At 29.3% G+C, this 20,276-nt stretch overlaps 2 protein-coding genes across 3 annotated transcripts; one reads left to right on the forward strand and one right to left on the reverse strand.

The window, feature by feature from the left end:
* Positions 1 to 686: 686 nt before the first annotated feature.
* LOC113561002 (solute carrier family 22 member 5-like) lies at positions 687 to 12,999 on the forward strand. Of its 2 annotated transcripts, none has more exons than XM_026967167.1 (10): positions 687 to 1,068; positions 3,811 to 4,060; positions 4,810 to 4,916; positions 8,165 to 8,319; positions 8,510 to 8,678; positions 8,753 to 8,882; positions 9,018 to 9,124; positions 10,150 to 10,364; positions 11,272 to 11,453; positions 11,536 to 11,727. In XM_026967167.1, exons 1-10 carry the CDS (start codon positions 926 to 928, stop codon positions 11,572 to 11,574), a joined length of 1,497 nt encoding a protein of 498 aa, XP_026822968.1. In that variant the 5' UTR covers positions 687 to 925; the 3' UTR covers positions 11,575 to 11,727. The 2 variants fall into 2 exon arrangements, with proteins under 2 accessions (XP_026822968.1, XP_026822967.1); XM_026967166.1 differs by lacking the exon at positions 11,536 to 11,727 and adding an exon at positions 12,217 to 12,999 and having other exon boundaries at positions 926 to 1,068.
* A 1,289-nt stretch (positions 13,000 to 14,288) lies between these two features.
* LOC113560721 (T-complex protein 1 subunit theta) lies at positions 14,289 to 17,415 on the reverse strand. Its single transcript, XM_026966767.1, has 10 exons — positions 17,221 to 17,415; positions 16,970 to 17,140; positions 16,779 to 16,910; positions 16,497 to 16,704; positions 16,367 to 16,428; positions 16,149 to 16,286; positions 15,826 to 16,071; positions 15,006 to 15,209; positions 14,698 to 14,934; positions 14,289 to 14,632 (listed from the first exon to the last, which is right to left on the reverse strand). The coding sequence occupies exons 1-10, from the start codon at positions 17,278 to 17,280 to the stop codon at positions 14,438 to 14,440; spliced, it is 1,653 nt and encodes a 550-aa protein (XP_026822568.1). The 5' UTR covers positions 17,281 to 17,415; the 3' UTR covers positions 14,289 to 14,437.
* Positions 17,416 to 20,276: the final 2,861 nt, after the last annotated feature.

Genomic DNA, 20,276 nt, shown 5'->3' on the forward strand with positions numbered 1-20,276 from the left:
ATACGCAATCAATTCTTGACGAGTACTGGTCGAGTAGTGCACATACTCCAAGGGGTGGAATCCCGCGGGTCGGGACAAGGGAATGCCCAATTATATAACAAACAGACCTGTAAGGCTGCAACCCTGCAGATGTTTTACTTTGAAGCAGCACAGTTCATGTATAGACACGTCAAAAGGTTTAGTTGGCGTTACGCGCGAGAAAACGTTTATTAAAAAATATTACGAGAACGACGATTAGGAATATCATATTATATTGATCAGTCGCGATCGCCGGACGAGCACAGCAACAAATATTAAATTGCTATACAGACACGGCGAACACCACGAGACAAATTCGCTTATTGCTCAATATTATATTATGTAATTCTTATTATGTATTTATGTGTGTATGTGTACACTGTGCAGTGTCTGGACGTCAGTTTAGGTCGAAACAACACACGATGCTCGTCCGTAGGTCGTTTTATTATAGTATTTACAATAATAGCAGTACAATAATGCAACATTATTAACATTATACAATTATCATGTGAACTACCTATGCAGTAGCAGTACGTTATGCATTTGACAAAATAAATCTTACGCATATGACACATATTAACGTAATAATAAAAATAATATTTTAAATATGTATAATACACAATACATGTATATATGCGTATGAATATTATTCAAGCGTAGACATGGCTCAGTACGAGGGCCAAAACCAAAGCAAACCTGTTTCACGTTGCGCACTCGTCGCCGAGCCGCCGTAAGCAGAGGTTAGAATATTGTTGCATTGCAGAGTTCAAGCGCGCTGTACTGCTGTCTGCTGCAGTTCGTGTCCGTGACCAGCACAATTCACCCGGGTCGCCGTTGACACATTCAGCAATTTTTGTACCACAGTTTTCGGAAAATTTGAGCGAATTACATCGAATTTTCTCATAAAATGGTGGACATCGACAAAGTTCTGGTGTCTTTGGGTATAGGCCGGTACCAGTTCATGGGTTGCGTATTATTCGGTCTCATGATAATGTATTCAAACGTATCACCGGTCACCTACGTCTTTACCGCCAGTGATTTAAAGTACAGGTAAAGGTTGGAAACTATTATCGAAAATCGATTACTATTTACATTCGAATTTAATATTCGTCAGAGCACGTACGACGTACGTATAAGGTTCCTTTGATATACACTATTATAAATACCCAATCTCAAAGTTTACATTTTTTTAAACTGATTTTTTTTTTTTTTATTATATGTAAACTCCAAGATGAAGAACCGAAATCTTACTGTCGTTTCGATATACCAATACAACATGATTTTAAATTCATACTAAAATTATAATTTAGTTACTGCCGATTGTATCACACGAGATTATGAGAATATTTATGATGTAGGTTACATCATATTTTAATTTTTTATAATTTATTAGTTTTCACTACAATTATTGTAATTATTATGTTCATGATTGATATTCTATTTAAATAACTTTAATTACTTATATTTTATTATAGGTTTAACAATTAACGATGACGACTAGAACTAAAATATTTTTTAAATCTATTAATGAGCATTTATCGTAAAATTAATATGAAATTAAAAAAAATACAGATAAGTTATGTTTTACACAGTAAGCGACCAATAATTTCTATAATTACTAGGTACTCATTAATTGTATGCGTTAAAGTATTTGGATAAGTATAAATATTATAAACCATGTTTCAATAGATATTTTATTTAATAAACGTGGATTAATAAAATTAAAATTTGATGAATTATTTTTAAAAAAAATACGACATTTTAGGACTATCATTTGGAAAATTCAATCGTTACGGTAATTTATAATATTATTTTATGATTCATAGAGGTTTTAATTCGATTAAAATTATTTAAATTAATAATAATTTAATCTACGATTTTTCATTTCTATGTGGAATAATGTGAAATAAATCAAGTTATTTTACACTCTTCTTGTTTACATATTTTGATCGTCTAAAATGATTTCGTGTACCTAAAATGATGTCTTGTATTCCCATTAGCTTATATGATAATGTGTTTCTTTATAAACAGCTTATAGAACATTTCAAGTTTAAACCTCTATTCAAATATGGATAAGTAATATATTCTGCTGTGATGTATCTTAGAATGATCGTTGGTGATTTTTGGTGGCGTATATTTTCTTACTTCTGTGATATCCCTAGTGAATATTTTGTCGGAATAATTTTTTTTTTTATTTCTTCCTGAAAACAGTATAATAATTTCATACGAGAATGTTTTAAGATAATGACAAGAATGATGTTTAAAAATTGAAATATTTAAACATCTATTATTATTTTATACAAGTATGTAGTGAGTAGATAGATACACCAATAAAAAATTGCATTACAACATATTTCTTCATGTGAGTAGATAGATAAAACAAAAAAATTTACCAACTATTGAATAAAAACCGATTGTCGTTTATGCAGATATATACGTGTATTTAAAAATAAAATAACTACTATATCACTGCGACAACATCCAACTAGAATGATTGACGGGTATCGTGTAAATCGACCATGCGAAATTACTATTATTATCAATTAAATAAACAATAAATAATGATATAATTAATTAATTAACTAGTATAGGATGCTTAAACGCTGAGAACGTACATGGCGGCGGTTGTGACTTGTCTAAACTTTTAATGCTCATTAATAATAATAAAAAATATTTGTATTATAAATTTGATGTTGGCAGTAAATTGACGTATTAAGAAAAGCATTTTAGTAGATTAAAATAATACAATGTATATTAAATTAAAAAGAAGGCACAAGTAAAGTGGTAGTATAAATTCCAGATGTGTGAGAATACCATGTGAAAGGGGTCAATTTGGGAGGTCGATTATCTGTCATATAAGTAGATGAGGGGGAAACTTACACGTGTACAGTGTTTTATATTTATTTTATGAACACCGCGACATGAGTTAACCGACGAGATAAATGCGATGAATAGGATTTTTGCAGTAAATATATATTAACCCAGCACCAATAAAGTGTAGTCTGAAATTCGCTTAATGTCTTAATATTTAATAATTTAATAGATAATATAATTTATATTATTTTAATAATCTAATATTATTACGGATTTAAGTCGCTACTGCGTAATCAATTAGCTACAGGCGTACAGCTTGAAATTGGAATCAATATTAATATCGAGAGTAATATAATGATATAGATTCTAAATATCGTCTATATTAGTGCCGAATGACAATTGAAAGTATCCTGCACCAGACAATTAACTTAACTTTGTATAATGTGTAATAATTTTAAGTTAAATTAATACTAGATTATAACACTAATTCACTAATTCACTTACATAGGTACTCGCTAATCATAATAAATACTTAACTATAATTATGCTATTTAACTGAATAATTATAAATTAATTATTATAAAATCAAAACTATATTATACTTTAATGTATATGTATATTTCAAACACTAAAGCTCATAATTATATGCGTGAGCAAGCGCGTACTGGCCATGCTACACCTGCCTCTTTTTATACTCTGCTCCTTAATCTCTTACACCAAAATACTTGATATAATACCTACGATTCATTGGAAGTAGATAGGGTTATATCATGGACGGTGATGTGAACAGCGTATGACTAGTGAAAAGTATTAGAAATTGTCAATATAATTATGAATTGTATGCCCTTTATAAATAGTCCATACTATCCTTTTATATCTCAGTACCCGCCATTGTGAATAAAATAATATATTTGTTGGTACAATATAGCAATAGCCAATAGGTATGTTTTAATAGACATACTTTTTATGCTACTGTAGGTGCGAAATACCGGAATGCGATACGCCGCACCCGGAAGGACGTACGTACGAGCCCGAATGGTTACGGTATGCAATACCTTACAGAAACGATACGAATCAGCCGCGCAAGTGTCAACGGTACGCTGCGTTGTCTGGTCCTTCGGTAAACGGTACGCGATGCTCGTCCGATGGATTCAACGGCAGCACTATCGAGTGGTGCCGCGACAGTGGTTGGGTGTTCGAAGATTTCGAAAACACCATCGGCACGGAGGTACGTATAAATACGGTTCCGTATTAATATGGTAAGACGAGCGTGTACATGATCACGATAGTTCGTTTTCCAGTGATCGGGAGAACTTTTCGTTTTTGCAATTTTAAAAAATTAACAATATTATAGAAACGTTGCAGTGAAATTGTAGGTATATACGCTAAAAACTAATTTGTACTTTTATCGTAGTACGTATATAATACAATCAAAACTAATTCAAAATACATAATATGTACAAATTATATTTTATATTATATTGTAAACTAAAACATTTTTTTTAAATAATTATAACCAATTAAACAACTTGACAATTTAAACAATTTTTCGATATGGATTTATAGGTATAAAAAACATTTTATCAAATCATTTTAATCATTTATTTATTATTTATTTGAAAATCAGTTCGACAAAATAATTTTTATTCTAATATTATAAATGTATAACAATAAATTTGTGCTATAAATCATACTACCTATAATATGAATATATAACATACTTACTAGCTATGCTTTAATACTTTTTTGGTACTGACTTCATTTTTATATTTGATTTTGAAACGAAATAATTTTTCTAAAAATATCGATGTATCTATTTAAATATTAATTCTTAAAATTTAAGTTTTTTAAATTATTTAACAAATATGTATCATACAAAGACGAGAGTTTAATTACGAAATTGAATCATAAAAAAAAACCACATGTAATACTGATTTCATTACCAATTGTTAATATACGTAAATTATTATTAAGTAGTTTGGACTCATGTGCGAAGATAACAAATGGAAGCTGTCGATGGTGGGAACGATCAACAACTTCGGTCAATTTATCGGAATACCAATGTCAGGAATAGTCGCTGACAGGTGAGCTTAATTAAGAAAAATCTTGCAACATTGCCTATCTCAGTTTTTGCAACTTCACATGATATTAAAATATTAGATTCTCTGCTATTTTGTGTTTCTTATAAGTTAAATATAATTTTACCAAAATATGAGATGGTAATAGATGTTGTTCCTTGGACGTAACACCCGTATAACCTATTGTCTCCTTCTTACAAACTGCACAAGTGCACAACATTAAGTTGTTAGTTTTATTATTAAAGTGAATTAGACCAATTATCAAATTTAAGACTAAAAACCTCATAATTATCTTAATTTTCACGAACATTTTTTGCGGTATTTTAATTTTTAAACGAATTATAAGTATTTTTGAATTTAAAGCTTAAAAAATTGAAAAATCTACCTACAAACACTGATAATGTCAATTATAGTAAGGTCAATTCGCTCAATTATTAATGTTAAAACCCATCATATAATTGGTTGCGAAAAAATTCGTACGTAATGTAGTATACATAATATACTGTATATACTGTATAACCAGTATAACCAGTCCAATTCATCTTGGCATTTGGCAATCTTTAAAATGTTAAAAAAATTGTGGTCCCAAAAGTATATTATTAATATTAAAAAAGTATACATCATTATTCTTCGGACTGAGATAAAAAGTATCATTAATTTATTTTTTGAATATAATATATTAACAGACCACTGTAATTGTAAATTCGGTAACAATTACCAAGTGCTATAGTAAGATAAGCTGGAAGGGTTATAAATATTATAATTAAATTACCATATTAAACCGTAGGTATCTGACGACCTATTGGAATAATATATTTATGTGTCTGATGTCTGTTAAAGTCATACTCTTTAAATACCTATACAATTATATGAATATAAAACAAAGGTACATATTTACATTCATGAAACGTACGATATACTCTTTTACATTGTAATATAACAAAATATATAGTGTATAAAATATAAACATATTACGTTATACTTATACAATATAGTATATTACATTATATATCTAAATAATTTATGTACGGTGGTTACTCTCGAGTAAGGCAGAGGACTTGTAACTCTAAAATATCACTAAATATGCAAGCACTTAAGCACTAAAAAATCCAATAATTTTTTTTCGATTAAATTTAAAAGCATTAATAAAATAAATAGTATTTAAAACAAATCAAAACAATTACATAATTTCAGTATATTTTAGATTGACAACCTAACCCCCGTGTATGGCTCACTATGGTGGTGATTTAGTAATATGGTGTACTACATTATTAGATCGTAAACGATCATCTATATCTATTATATGTATCAGTGGCGTAATTATGGGGGAGGATTTGGGTGTCATATGCCCCATGACCTTTTTTTCAACTACTAGTCAACTACATTTATTTACTGATTTAACAATAAATATTATTGAATATTTTGTAATTATTTGTTTCTATGCATATACGTAAATACATTTGTTGCACTGAAAAGAAATACCTATGATAAATAAAATTTTTGAAGGGAGGGGGATGGGTAGGTAAAATGTAAAACATTTTACCCCTTCTTTAAAAATAGGACCAAATTACGCCACTGATATGTATTAATAAAATAAACTACAAATAATTAATATTATAGCCTTATCAGCAATCTTCAAGCGATTCTAGAAAAAATATGTCCGCGAATAGTAAAATACCAAATTATAAGAAAAAAATTAAAAATAAATAAATTGTTATCCAAACATATAAACTGTGTTGTTTGAAATAAAAACGTCGGTGTGGAAAAAATGTATTTAAATTAAATATGTCTCAAAATATATTAAATAGCATATACTCGTAAAAGTATAAAATATGCCCAAAAAACATAAAGGACTCAAAATTGAATTTTTATGCAAAATAAAATTTCAAAACTAGTCTTGTGAAAGCATGAAACGTATTTGTTTCGTACATCGTACTCTGCTATTTTTATGACTGCGCAAAACAAATATGCAAATGCTACAAGTCCTCTGCTTACTCAAGAGTAATGAGTGCACTTGTTTATACGTACTTATAATAATCAACATTCAACTATACATATACCATGACTATACCAATATTATAGAGTCATAGGTACACATAGAGAATAACTTTGGCGAGGTATATTATGTGAGGAGACACCGAAATTCCACCAAAAACGCTTTAATCAATTTAATGTTTATATATAGTTGTACCATGACTAATATTTTTTGAGAACTTTTAAGTTGTATTAACGATTTTAATATTCTAATCATTTGCTTAAACATATGTGGAAAACACGAGGGTTAAAGGGCTCATTTGGCAATGTATTTATACCCACATACGCGTAAGTGAAAACTTATGTACACAAAGCATTAGTAAAATTGTTGAGAACGTGTATAACATAAACTTATCGACTTATTGTAATATAAGATGTACCGCGGGGTAACGTCGCGTTTGATTGCATTGCATCAGCGCGTGTTTAATCTTTTCCGGTGTTATAACGATAGGTAAGAGTGCAGATACGTTATTTTTGACCAAAAAAACACGTTTTGCTAAAAAACGAACATTGAAGGTTATTCAAAATATCTTGAATATATGATTTAAAGTAGATGAGACACTTTTATCTATTTAGTAGGTACATGTCTTTTTTTTAATACCTGCAGTATGATTATAATTTTATTTTTTTAATTTCTCAAGAAAAATTATTATTTTTAGAAATAATATTGTACATACTTTTTAATCATTAAAAAACATTATTATTTTCAATATTTTTATCGTTACCAAATTTTAATTTTTTACTTTTTTTAAAAATATATACATTATTTTATTTCATACTTTCAATCAAAATATTATTTTTAATAAATACATAAAAATCAAATTTCTAACAAGTATAGCCGTTTATATTTTAAGTTTAATTAAGTGGAGTGAAACACGGAAACCCAGAATTTGTTAGTCACTATACTTCACCCACCTTATAATTTGACTTAATAACTTATTAATTAACTTTATTTTTCTAATTTATATATAAAATTCCTCAGAAAAATATTTTGCTTATAACTATATGAAACTAGAATGAAAAAAATATTAGTTTTATTAACTTTAAATTATGCAAAACAATATTTCTAGAAAAGAAAGCACTATTCAAGACAATAAGTGTTTACTTTTTAAAAAAATGCCCTGTAAAGAAACTCTATTGTTGTACTGCGCGACAGATCAGTTCACGCCTTCGATTTATTATATGGTTAAAAATGTTCTAATAAATACGAATTTTTTTAGGTATGGCCGAAAGTTTACTATGGTGTTTTGTGCAGCTATATCCGCCGCGTTATGCATCATTCAATCGTTTTCGACCAGTTATTTGATGTTCATGATTTTGGAATTGTTGTCTTCGACAGTGTCCAGTGGAATTTACACAGTCACTTTTATATTAGGTATATGAAGTTCAAATTTCAAAACAGTTAACTGATAAGTACATGGGTATTTATTAATTATATAAATATACATTATATTTATAAAATGTCCTCTAATTCCGTGACATGCTATAATATATTGAATTATTGAATATACTAATATACAGTAGACTTGAATGTGAATTAAAATTATTTTTCTCTTTAATTATAGCAATGGAGTTGTTTTTGCCCCATCAGCGTGTACTCTATTATTCGATTCTAGAATGTTTCCTCCCGATTGGCTCTATTTTAGTGGCTTATACTGCAAGCTTAGTGAAAGACTGGAGGCTTTTGTTGCAGTTAGTCAACATCCCGGGATTGCTGTTCCTGTCGTACTTTTGGTTATTATCTTTTTATATTTTTTTTTTGTTTCATGTCAATTAACACAATACTACTGTTATTTTCTCATACACAGGCTAACGGAAGAATCGATGAGGTGGTTAGAAAGTCAAGGTAAACACGACAAAGTGATCAATACGCTTAAGAAAATTGCTGCTGCCAATAAAAAGCCATTTCCCGACCTGCATACAAACACCCAAACACAGGTGATATTTTAAATTCAAATAACTCGTTCAAATATATATAGTATATACTGAACAGTTTATGAAATCCGATTTTAAATTACTTAACGAATCGAACGTATAATATATTATGCATTATCAATATGTTGACTTTCGCAGAGCATGGAATGTTTGGACGAAAACGATGCAAAGTTCAGCACCATCTTAAAAGACATAATCCGTTCTTCGACTATATTCTGGAGGATGATCAGGTGTTCATACGTGTGGTAAGATAGCTAGTTTGATAATTTTATCACTGTTATATATATGTATATCGCACAATTTACATAAAATATATATTATATACATTTTCCTAAAACACACATATTCAAGGATAACCTACATAGATATACCTAATATATGTGTTATAGTATCGGTATCGGTATGCACATAGACATAGTACCTATTTAGGTATATTATTCATATAAAATAAATTGCTGCAGTTTATTTAATATATCTTATCGGTTTTGTAGCGTATAATGTTAATTTTTTTTGCCACAGTTTACATATCAAATTTTAGAAAAGGTGTAATTTTGCCGCAGTATACATACAGCCTTGATATTAATAATATTTTTATGTTTTATATCTATTATATAAGTATATAATATTATACATAAGATATTAAGATTATAAAATATTATAATAATATAACATTTTATTATCACTTTTTTCATTTTCAACGTTCTCTTTTTTGGATTTATTATTTTTAAATTATTTAATATTTTGTCCGTTCAATTAAAAATTTCAAAATTAAACCACTGCAACGTCTACACGTTTGTTTTTATTTTATAAAGTCAACTACAATCTATACAATAGTATGTATATTTAGTAATTGAGATGTAAGAATATAAGTAGTAAACTAATAACAATATGAATATTTTGAATATGGGAAATTAGTAATTATGCAGAGGTAACATCCAACTGAAAAATATGAATAAATATAAATAGAGGCGCATAAATGCAGTAGCGGATTTGATTTGTTTTTTAGGGAAAGGCAATCCTTTTGGTCAAAAATTCACTCTGTACTTTTGTTCATATTTGTATAAGAAATTATTATTTATAGTTATCTTATGATGTCTAGACTTTAGGGAGGGTCATGGCCCCTATAGCCCCTCCTAAATAACACACCTATATGAATGCAAATCGTTTTAGCGAATATCTATAATCTATATATTATTATGATTGCGAGAGTCTATTATATTGTCGTTTACTGTTTGATTTACTAAAAAATGTGTATTTTTACCTCCGCCAGGATAGCGGTAACCCTGGTATACTATGGTCTTACGATAAGCTCGACGGATATCGCCGGAGACAAGTTTCTGAACTTCTCGTTAGTGTTGTTCGTCGAGATACCGGCTTGTCTGTTGAACTGGTTGATAATGGAAGGCATGTCAAGAAAAATGTCACTGTGTTGTATGTTCGTGTTAAGTGGCGTCACTTGCGTCATGTACAACTTGACGTCAGTTGGTGAGTAATGAGCATCATTAACTCAGGGTTTTTACAAACAAGCAATACTAAATTTTAGGATAAAATATCTACTTACTGCTACACTTGGTTAGGTCCTCAATAGATACAAAAAAGTTTAAGAATAAAATTTCTAAAAAATCAGGTATGTGAAATTTAAAAATATAATTGAAAAATTTTCCAACTATAGTTTTTAATAAAATTAAAAATAAATGATGTTATTTATATAGTGGCCGTCAATAATATAAAAATAAAGTATAGTCTGTCCAGCGAGAGAACGCGCCGATTCTGCGCAACCCCTGCGTCACCATGCTATCAAAACTGTTTCGCTTATTATAGCTGGGTATCATTGGGGAATGCACAGAAAAACTGATTTTGGTCGATTTGCAGCGCGTTCTCTCGATGGAAAAAATATAGGTATGCATTTAAAATCTATTTTTAGCAATGTAATTCTCGATATAATCAGATAATATCGATAAATATATATTACAACTTAATGTAGGTACTACAATAATAAATCGTTACAACATTTAATTTGTCCTAATATTTAAGTAAAGCCTATAAAATTTACCATTCTCGTTTGTAAGAACTCGAATTATAAAAATAAATTATTCGAAGTTTGATGAAATTAATTTGTGTACCTATCTATCTTTGACGAGGTCAATTATTTTTAGCAAAACCCAAAAACTTTACTCGTTTATTTGGTTTTAGATTTTTGTACATTTTTACACGGCGTTTATTATTATGTAACTACACATTTAAAAAATCCTATTACCGTTTTTAGTTTATTACCTACTAGGCTACTTCTTAATATTATTATTCATCGAGTACTAGTGTAACGAGACAACGAGTACCTAATAAGTAATACCTAACTAATAATATTATCCCGTTGCTTTTTCTCTAAAAACAGAATTCTTCTTAATAAGGCTGACGCTGTTTTTGGTCAGTAAGCTCGCAATATCCATCGCGTTTTGCATAATTTACATGCTTACCGCTGAGATATTCCCCACCAGGATGCGGGCCACCATGATGTCCATGTGCTCAATGCTCGGTCGGATAGGGTCCATGTTGGCGCCTCAAGCCACGTTGCTGGTAAGTGTAATACATCATTACTAATAATATAATATATAATCTAAAGTGCAAACAATATGTGATATATACATTATACCTGCAGCTTGATTGCTATACTGCTGCGTTTGTGACCGGCAACTAAGGCGCGTGACATCCAGTACAATTTATGCAATTCGTGTTGTGAACTTTTTTACTTCATTTTTTAAATAAGTTGTACTCTGATAGAATAAAGGAACTCTTGAAAAATGTATTATACTTACGCACAAAAAATATTAAAATAACTGTTTTAATGGTATTTTTGTTTTTTTTTAATTTCTAAACAAAATTGATAAAAATTACCTACCAATGCAGCTGACAATAACTGCAGTTAAATAATATCTGTCGTATTTTCAAACGTTTAGTATTTCCCCAAGTGTTATGTTCGGCGTAAACGAGTTGAAAATTAATTTTTTTTCATCAAATGAAAAATAAAATAAATGTAAAATCTAAAACGTTTTTGAATATTTCATCATCGTTACCGACGAAACGGAAAGATACACTCGAAGTTGTAGCAAACCGGAACTGTGTGCCACCGATCTATTTCGCGGAACACATCGCAGACACCGGACACGGAAAACCATGACAAACTTTGTTTTCCACTGGGTATAAAGTATAATACTGCAAATGTTACGCGTGCTCGTTTCTATACACGCCGGGTGAACCCGTGTTGCTACCCCCCCACCCCCCCCCCCCAACACACTTAAACGGTCGACAAGTCTTGACGGTCAATTGAAATTGTTTTCAGACGGAGTACTTTGGCGTGTTTGCGACAATGCTGGTGTTCGGTTTGACCGCGCTTGCGGCCGCGGCCATCACCATGACCTTACCGGAAAGTAAAAACATCAAATTGCCCGACACCATCAACGAAGCCGAAGGAATCGGGACCGATGTCAAACCGAAAAACATCGAAATCGACTCGCCGTAGAGTTCCTATTACCATTTACCACTATATAATAAAATAATACCCATGTATAACAATACCTACGCTCGACGTCAGCATAGTATATTGTTTTTCAAATACGTTTGTATATCATGCGCGCAGCCGAGAAACGTTTTTCTTTTTATGTCGCAGTAATGTTTAGATATTGCAATATCACTCACGGACCACTAGTTTATTTATTATGTGCGTCTACGATCTCCGGATCGGGGACCGCTCATGAGTGAGAGAGGAGGTGCGGTCGCACGTCCGATAAACCCGTTGACTTAATTTTAATGTTACCGTAAAACGATTTAGTGTAATAGTGTATCTACCTATAAAAATTATTAGCTAATTGCCCTTTTTCAGTTTGTCTACGCTTGTCATTTTAACATAGTGTTTAAGAATTAATTAATTGTAAATACCACTCATATTATATAACTGTTTCAAACTGATGTACAAACGCCTGATTGAAAGGCATAGAACTACACGGTTTGACTTTGTATACTCGTATAATGCTATATGAATACAATGATACTTATACAATTAAGAAAATGTATAGAAATATGTTTTTTATTTGTGTCAATAAATACACGAAGTATGTAAGTAATACTCGAGTGTCTAGTACTATTTTATTCAACTGATGCTGCTCCTAATAATTATTTAAAAATAAAAAAATAAATCGTAAAAAAATTCTACACAAAACTCAATTTTTTTGATAAAATCATATTTATAACTTATAAACTTAAAAGAATAAACACAATTTGAAAAGTAGTTAATATTTTATCAATTGTTAATATTATCTCATTTTCCTATAAGGATTAATTTATCGTAGATATTCCGTACTCATCAACATCCAACACTAATTAAATTATTGCTAAAATGTATAGTTCATAAAATGTTTAAGATTTTACAAGACATGAATCTACACCCCATATTATAAATAATAATAATTAATAAACAACAGTTATATTTTACAATCAATTTTAATTAGATCAATATTATCAAGTAAATAATTGATAAACATGCTAGACTTTACTTATTGTTATTAGGGTACAGATAATTCCTACATTTTTATTTCAAATTTTTATAAATATTAAAATATAATTATATTTCTTTCATATTTAATATTAATTATTTTATAACACAAACATTTATTAAATATTGTTATGAATTTTAACAATTGGCTATAGAATAGAATAGAATCTGAATTCTATAATTAATGGTTCAACATACTGGTTTTTAATTCTCAGCTATTTTTGTTTTATTATAATAAAATATGAAAAAGTATGAAAAATATAAAAAAATTAAAATTAAATACAAATATTCTAAGCTCTTATGCAAAACAATATAATATCAAGTACTATAAAAAAATGTGTTTTAATGATGTATATTTATTATCATAATTGAAATTTTTTTAGTGTTTTTAGGATCAACTGTTAATAACTTGATAACATACTGGGAAATGATAATATTTAACAGCAAACAATTTTTCAATATGAAAACATAGTATTTTATTACGAGTATTTACATTTTCATTATTTTTTTGGTGAAATATTCATCTTGAGCAACCAAGATACTACTTGTATTTTAACAATTTTTGGTACTAGGATCCTGTGGACTTAATCACTTTATATGGCCCATTACACAATTTAAAAGTACTGATTAAAAAATATGGAATAAGCTAGTTATTTTTTAAGTTGTTTTCTTATGGCTTTTATTGTTATAATTAAGCATGATAACAAAAATAAAATTTATCGTTTCTATGTGTAATTGTAATTAAACAACTATTTAAATAACAAAAATATTTTTCAATAAAAATTAATAGCTATGTATTTTGTGAATATGTAAAAATAAATTGATAGTGTTCTAAAAAGTTTAAATAAAATGTAATCAAGAAATAATAAAGAATCATTTTAATTTATTTATTAGAATTTTACAAAATTGATTCTTAATATTACAAGTAAAAAAAAATACTTAGTATTATTATTAAGAGTTAGTAACTTGAATTAGTGGGTAAAAAAAGATACCAAATGTGTACAACAAAAAATTACGCGTCATCATCATTATCAGGTGCACGTCCACCAGGTGCTTTAGGACCTCCAGCCCGTTTGGCCATTATGATTTGATCGACTTTCAGTATTGTGCATGCAGCTTGTGTAGCATATTGCAAGCCCCAGAACTTGGATAAGTAAGAATCAACAATTCCAGCTTTGGTGACATCTATTAACGATGATCCCTTAGGCTAAAAAAATAATAATTACAAATTAATTAAAAGAAAAGAAAAAAATCCACAAACAATAAACATACTTCAATGTTAAAACCAGCATTTTTATTTCCCTTGCTATGTTGAGAATAAAGTTCAGCAAGAGTTTCATTAGATTTCACACCAGTGTTGTCAGCTAAAATTTTAACAAAACCTTCAAGAGCAATTGCAAACCTTTTCGCACCATATTGTTCTAATCCGGGCAATGTGTCAGCATATAAGCCTACTTGATAAGCAAGTTCCATTTCTACAGCTCCAGCGCCAGGTAATAATTTTCCATCCTAAGATGAGGTTAAAAACTTAAATTTATTCAAAATATAAGAACATAAAAAATGGCTTAATTTTAACATACTCTGGTAATGCCTTTGAATGTGTTTACACCATCATCAATTGCTCTTTCTATGTCATCCATGTAGTTATCAGTGGCACCACGTACAACAATTGTTGACATACGTGAGTCTTTACCATCTAAACGGAATACTACCAATGAAGTGTCTCCAAGTTCATCTACATACACACAGTCAGCAAAACCAAGTTCTTCTTTATTTGGAGGAGTCTAAATTTAAACAATATAATATAATTTTTTTTTTTTATATATATAGTTTTAAATTGATTCTGAAATATGATACATTATACACATAACAAGAAAAACCTAAGTAAAAGAATTGACTAAGTTTTCAGTGTCAATCAGTATTTCTCAACCTTTGTGTGATAAATTAAATATTTCATACTTTGTACAACATACAATAAAAAAATAAAAATAGTGGGTAATATTTAATTTTAATGGTAATAAAATATATGGACTATGTTGTTAACAGATAACTTATTTTTTATCATCATAAAAATTATATTAACAAATACTTATTAAACGTTTTAAAGATTTTAATAAAATGTGTCAAAATGTTTATATATTCAATGTAATTGAACATACTTTGTGTTATAATTAGACTTATTTAGTGACACAGTGGTTAAGAATCACTGGACTAAATGACTGATGTTTATTATCAATTAATAATTTAAATAAGATGGACAATTAAAATTTTTTTTAAAACTAATGGTTTAAAATAATATCCCGGTTATATTTTAATCCCTAATTTTAATTTTCATTTAGAATCATACTCTTACTTTAAGTTAATATTTTATTTAATAAATAATTAGACATAAATACTTACAAGTCTAGGTAGTGCAGTAGCTGAGACAGATTTGCACAATCGTCTCAAGTCAAATTTGCTCATTAATCGAACACCCATAATTTTATACTTGTTTAAATAATGTAAGGCCATGTCGCCAAATTTACCACCAGCAACAATTACAGTGACACCTGCATCAGCAATTGCTTTAATTTGTTCTTCAAGTATCATTTCTTCACCACGACTGAAGTTTTGCAATTCTTCTGCAGATTTAATTAAAACTGTTCCCTAAAATTAATAATTAATATATTAAATTAAACACAAATTTGTATTTCTTAATTAATCAGCTATAAATTACAACATACTTTTGTCTCAGTCGTAGTAATGTCAATGGGACATGTATATACAGCAATCTTAGCATCAGTCTGTTTAGTAATATCACCTTCATTAGTACGTTTGAATACCATACCATTCACAACAGTAGAGTTGTATAAATTTGATCCCTAAACAAAAAATTTAAAAAATACAAAATAAAAATAGATAGTACAAATAAAACAAATATAAAATAAAAAATTGTAATTACCAAAATTTTGCATACTCTAACGTTGTCAACATTGAAAGTAGTCTTTTCTGGGAGAATAGAAGCTGAAAATAAAGTTAAATTTTAATACAGTTTTTAAAAATTAAATTATGAGTTTAAATATAAAACTTACTGCAAGCTTTTAACACAAGATCTGTGATAAACTGTTCCTGGCCATATTGCTTGCTCATAATGGATGATTTTACAGCTTGTGTTACTACTAATTGTTCAGCATTATTTTTGATATCTTTAATTTCATGACAAGTCAAGGTAGGTAATAACTCAAGAGTCTTTTCAAGAGCTACTTGGAAACCTTCACATACTTCAACTGGAGTTAAACCCTTTAATCATTAAAAATTAAATTATTATAAAAGATTGATTAAGTATTGATAATCAAGAAAATACAGGCACTCACCATTTTCAGTAAGTGTTCAGCTTGTTCTAACAATGCTCCTGCAAAAATGATAACAAAGTTGGTTCCATCACCTACTTCTTGTTCTTGCATCTCAGACGCGAATACAATGATTTTAGCAGCTGGATGTTCAATCTACACAAATACTATGATAAAAAAAATTGATACATTTGATGTACATCTGAAACACTTACATCTAGCTCCTTAACAATAGTGGCTGCATCGTTAGTGATGAATATCTTGTCAATATGATTTATAACTATTTTGTTCATACCATTCGGACCATATGCAGTTTTAACAGTGTCAGAGAACTGTTTGCAGGCGCCGATGTTTCGATAGACTGCTTCTTCTAGACCAGAAAGATGCTAAAACACATTAACGGAATCCAAACATGATCATTAAGTAATATGTTCATTGTCATTAATTATGTTTGTAAGACACTCACCATGGCACCATCCTTTAACATTTGAGCGAAACCAGGAGCTTTCGGTACGTGTAAAGCCATTTTAATAGATTTTTATTCAACTAAACCGATAATATTAAATATTTAATGAAGAAGGAAGATTACAAAAATATAACTTTATAGTTTTTATTACTTGTAGTTTGTAATTTTAAATAATTTTTGCTGACAGATTCGGAATATATTGTATTATATTTTTGAGGTTAGTGTTTCCATTCAATGTTTCAATTATCTCCTTTACCGGATTTATGGTTGAAGAGGTGTGTCCTGGTTACTGCAACCCTGATTTTCGATAACAGAAGAAAAGCTACCAACACACAGATACTAAACGTATGTATATTTATAATATTTATATCATTATTTATTATTAGTCTCATGCGTACATAAACAATAATTAGAAATAAAATAATAACTAATTATTAATTATTAATTAATACAATAAATTAGTACATTTTTTAAAGCATGTAAAAATTGTTTGCACTTAATATAATATAATATAATAAAAAAATGAATATATTCATTATATTGAACTGAGAAACTAAAAATGTATAATATTGATTTATCAATTACAATATAATATTACACCATTTATTATGAATTTATACCAGCTTATATATTCTTCTGCGGTCCCACTCCTGTTAAACGATTGTTTCCATTTGATAAATTTGTTAACTCGTACATTTGTCTCGATTAATCTTTCAAATCAAATGAAATATTTATAAATTTAAAGGTTACCTACTAGAATTTTAACAGATTTTTTCTTATTATAATCTATATTGTTATTTTATTGATAGTAATTCAAATAAGAAATACCTAACTGTATAGATATAATATACTTCAAATATTTTTATTAACATTTTCTAGGCATTATATAATTTTCAAAATATTTTGGAATTTTTAAAGTATAATAATTATTAATTAATAATGAACTTTATTTTTAGATTCTGAGTGAAGCAATGAGCAATAATATATAGCATAATGATTTTAAATTAAGAAGTCGGCGTACATATCTGTAATCTGTAAGAACTATTAACAGTTATTGCCATTAGTCAAATTAACAATAATATATTTAGTGACCAGAATAAATGTATTAATAGATGCATGGTATTTCCGTTCTTCGGTAACAATACCTAGCACCTATGTCTGAAGCACGACAGACGTCGTTACTCATATTATATAGATAAATAGGTATATTTAAATAGTAATCATTACACTGTATACACAAATATAATAAACTAAAATTATAATCATGATCCAAATTAACCATATTGTAATAATATTATTATTTGTGAGGTATATTCCATTGGTTTATTTATATAGGTACTTAACCGTAGACTCTACGTCGTAGAGTAATAATATAATAACTGAAAATATATTACGTGTATTATAATATTATTTATATTTAAATAAATACAATTATTACAAAGCACAATTAATTTAGTCAAAATAGTTTACATAGTAACATATTTATACAAAAAATAAATCTCACAATACGAAAACACTATAGGTACGTAGTATGATATGATATAATATCATTTCAATTATACTGCCGTTCTTATTCAGACATTTTTTCTCACAAATCATTTTTAAAATGTATTCCGCGACTCCGCGTTAATAATTAACTGGTTTAATTAAATTGAAGTAAGGATTTAGGAGCATATTATTGATGTGTCATCTAGCATTTTATATTTTTCAAGTTAGTTCTTAAAATATGCAACAATATGCATTATACACATATACCTACTTAAAATAATATTTTAAAAAGGGTGGACAAGTTTTCACCGATCTGCTGTACTGTAGATCAGTGGATCCTAAACTTTTTTGTTGTGCTGACCACCAATTTTGTAAAAAAACCTTACACGTTATTATTATATATATTATTATTATATTATATAATCATTAGTGTATATATTTACACGTAATTCCAAGACCTTTTTTTTATTTTAGCTATTATTACTTTATTTTTTTCGACAATGATTTAAAAAATAACTTTAATATTCCAAGTGAGAATAAATGTAGATACAATATGTCGCTGTCGACGATACAGTAGTTGACAAACCGACGACGTACATATAATATTGTAGTTCTTAAGGTGAAGCTGTCGCATAAGAGACGACTGCAGCGATGCAGGATCGCGGCTACGAAAAAGAGGAGGCACTACGGAGTTTGGCGATGAACCACCAACACACGTTCTCTGGCACTCCGTCGTGTGACGCGTTCACAAGTATCGCACGGTCCGGTTATAGACGCATAAATGATCCTCTGTATGGCGGCCAGCCAAACGACACCCGCCTTTTACGATCGCGCGGCACGGCGACGACGGCGACACGGTGGCTAACGGTACCGAAATGGACAACTTAAGGCACCCTAATGACACCAATAGCAGTTGTGGCAATTGTTACTGATGTACGAGAGCTCAACAATTAATCGTTACGTAATAATGCGACCGACTACTTAATGATGGACACGACACGTCATATAGTTAGAGCGTCACTGCATTGCACGTACAAAGGTATCGGCAAACGGTAGAGAAGTTATCGTTCGACGATGGAACAATCGGCGAAGAAGCCGGACAACAACGATAAAAATATTAAAAACGTACCGAAGCATTTAACACCGACTAGGTTGTCATGTAGTGGTGGCACGCTAGGACGCACGTCCATAAAAAAACGGCGTTGGTGAAATGGAGGAGGAGGGAGGAGACTGATGAACGCATAAAAATAATACGGACAATACGGTGCCGAACCAATATGCAAATAGTAATTTGCGATCGTACAAAAACACAATGTCCGCGGTGTCGGAGACGTCTCACAAAGATAATTGTATAAGTATAAAAATTAAAAATAAATCAAATATCGTGTGACGTGGGATTACGGAAACTGACAACCAATGGTCAGCATGTGTGTGTATGTACTGCAGTGACGACGGTACTGAACGAGATCCATATATATATATTATATAATATATACATCCTGACTATGGCTGTGGTGGCGATATATATACTTATTTATTATACATCAAAATATTGTATTGGCATAATT

This window comes from Rhopalosiphum maidis, chromosome 4 (assembly GCF_003676215.2).
Source record: "Rhopalosiphum maidis isolate BTI-1 chromosome 4, ASM367621v3, whole genome shotgun sequence".
Taxonomy (NCBI): Eukaryota; Metazoa; Arthropoda; class Insecta; order Hemiptera; family Aphididae; genus Rhopalosiphum; species Rhopalosiphum maidis.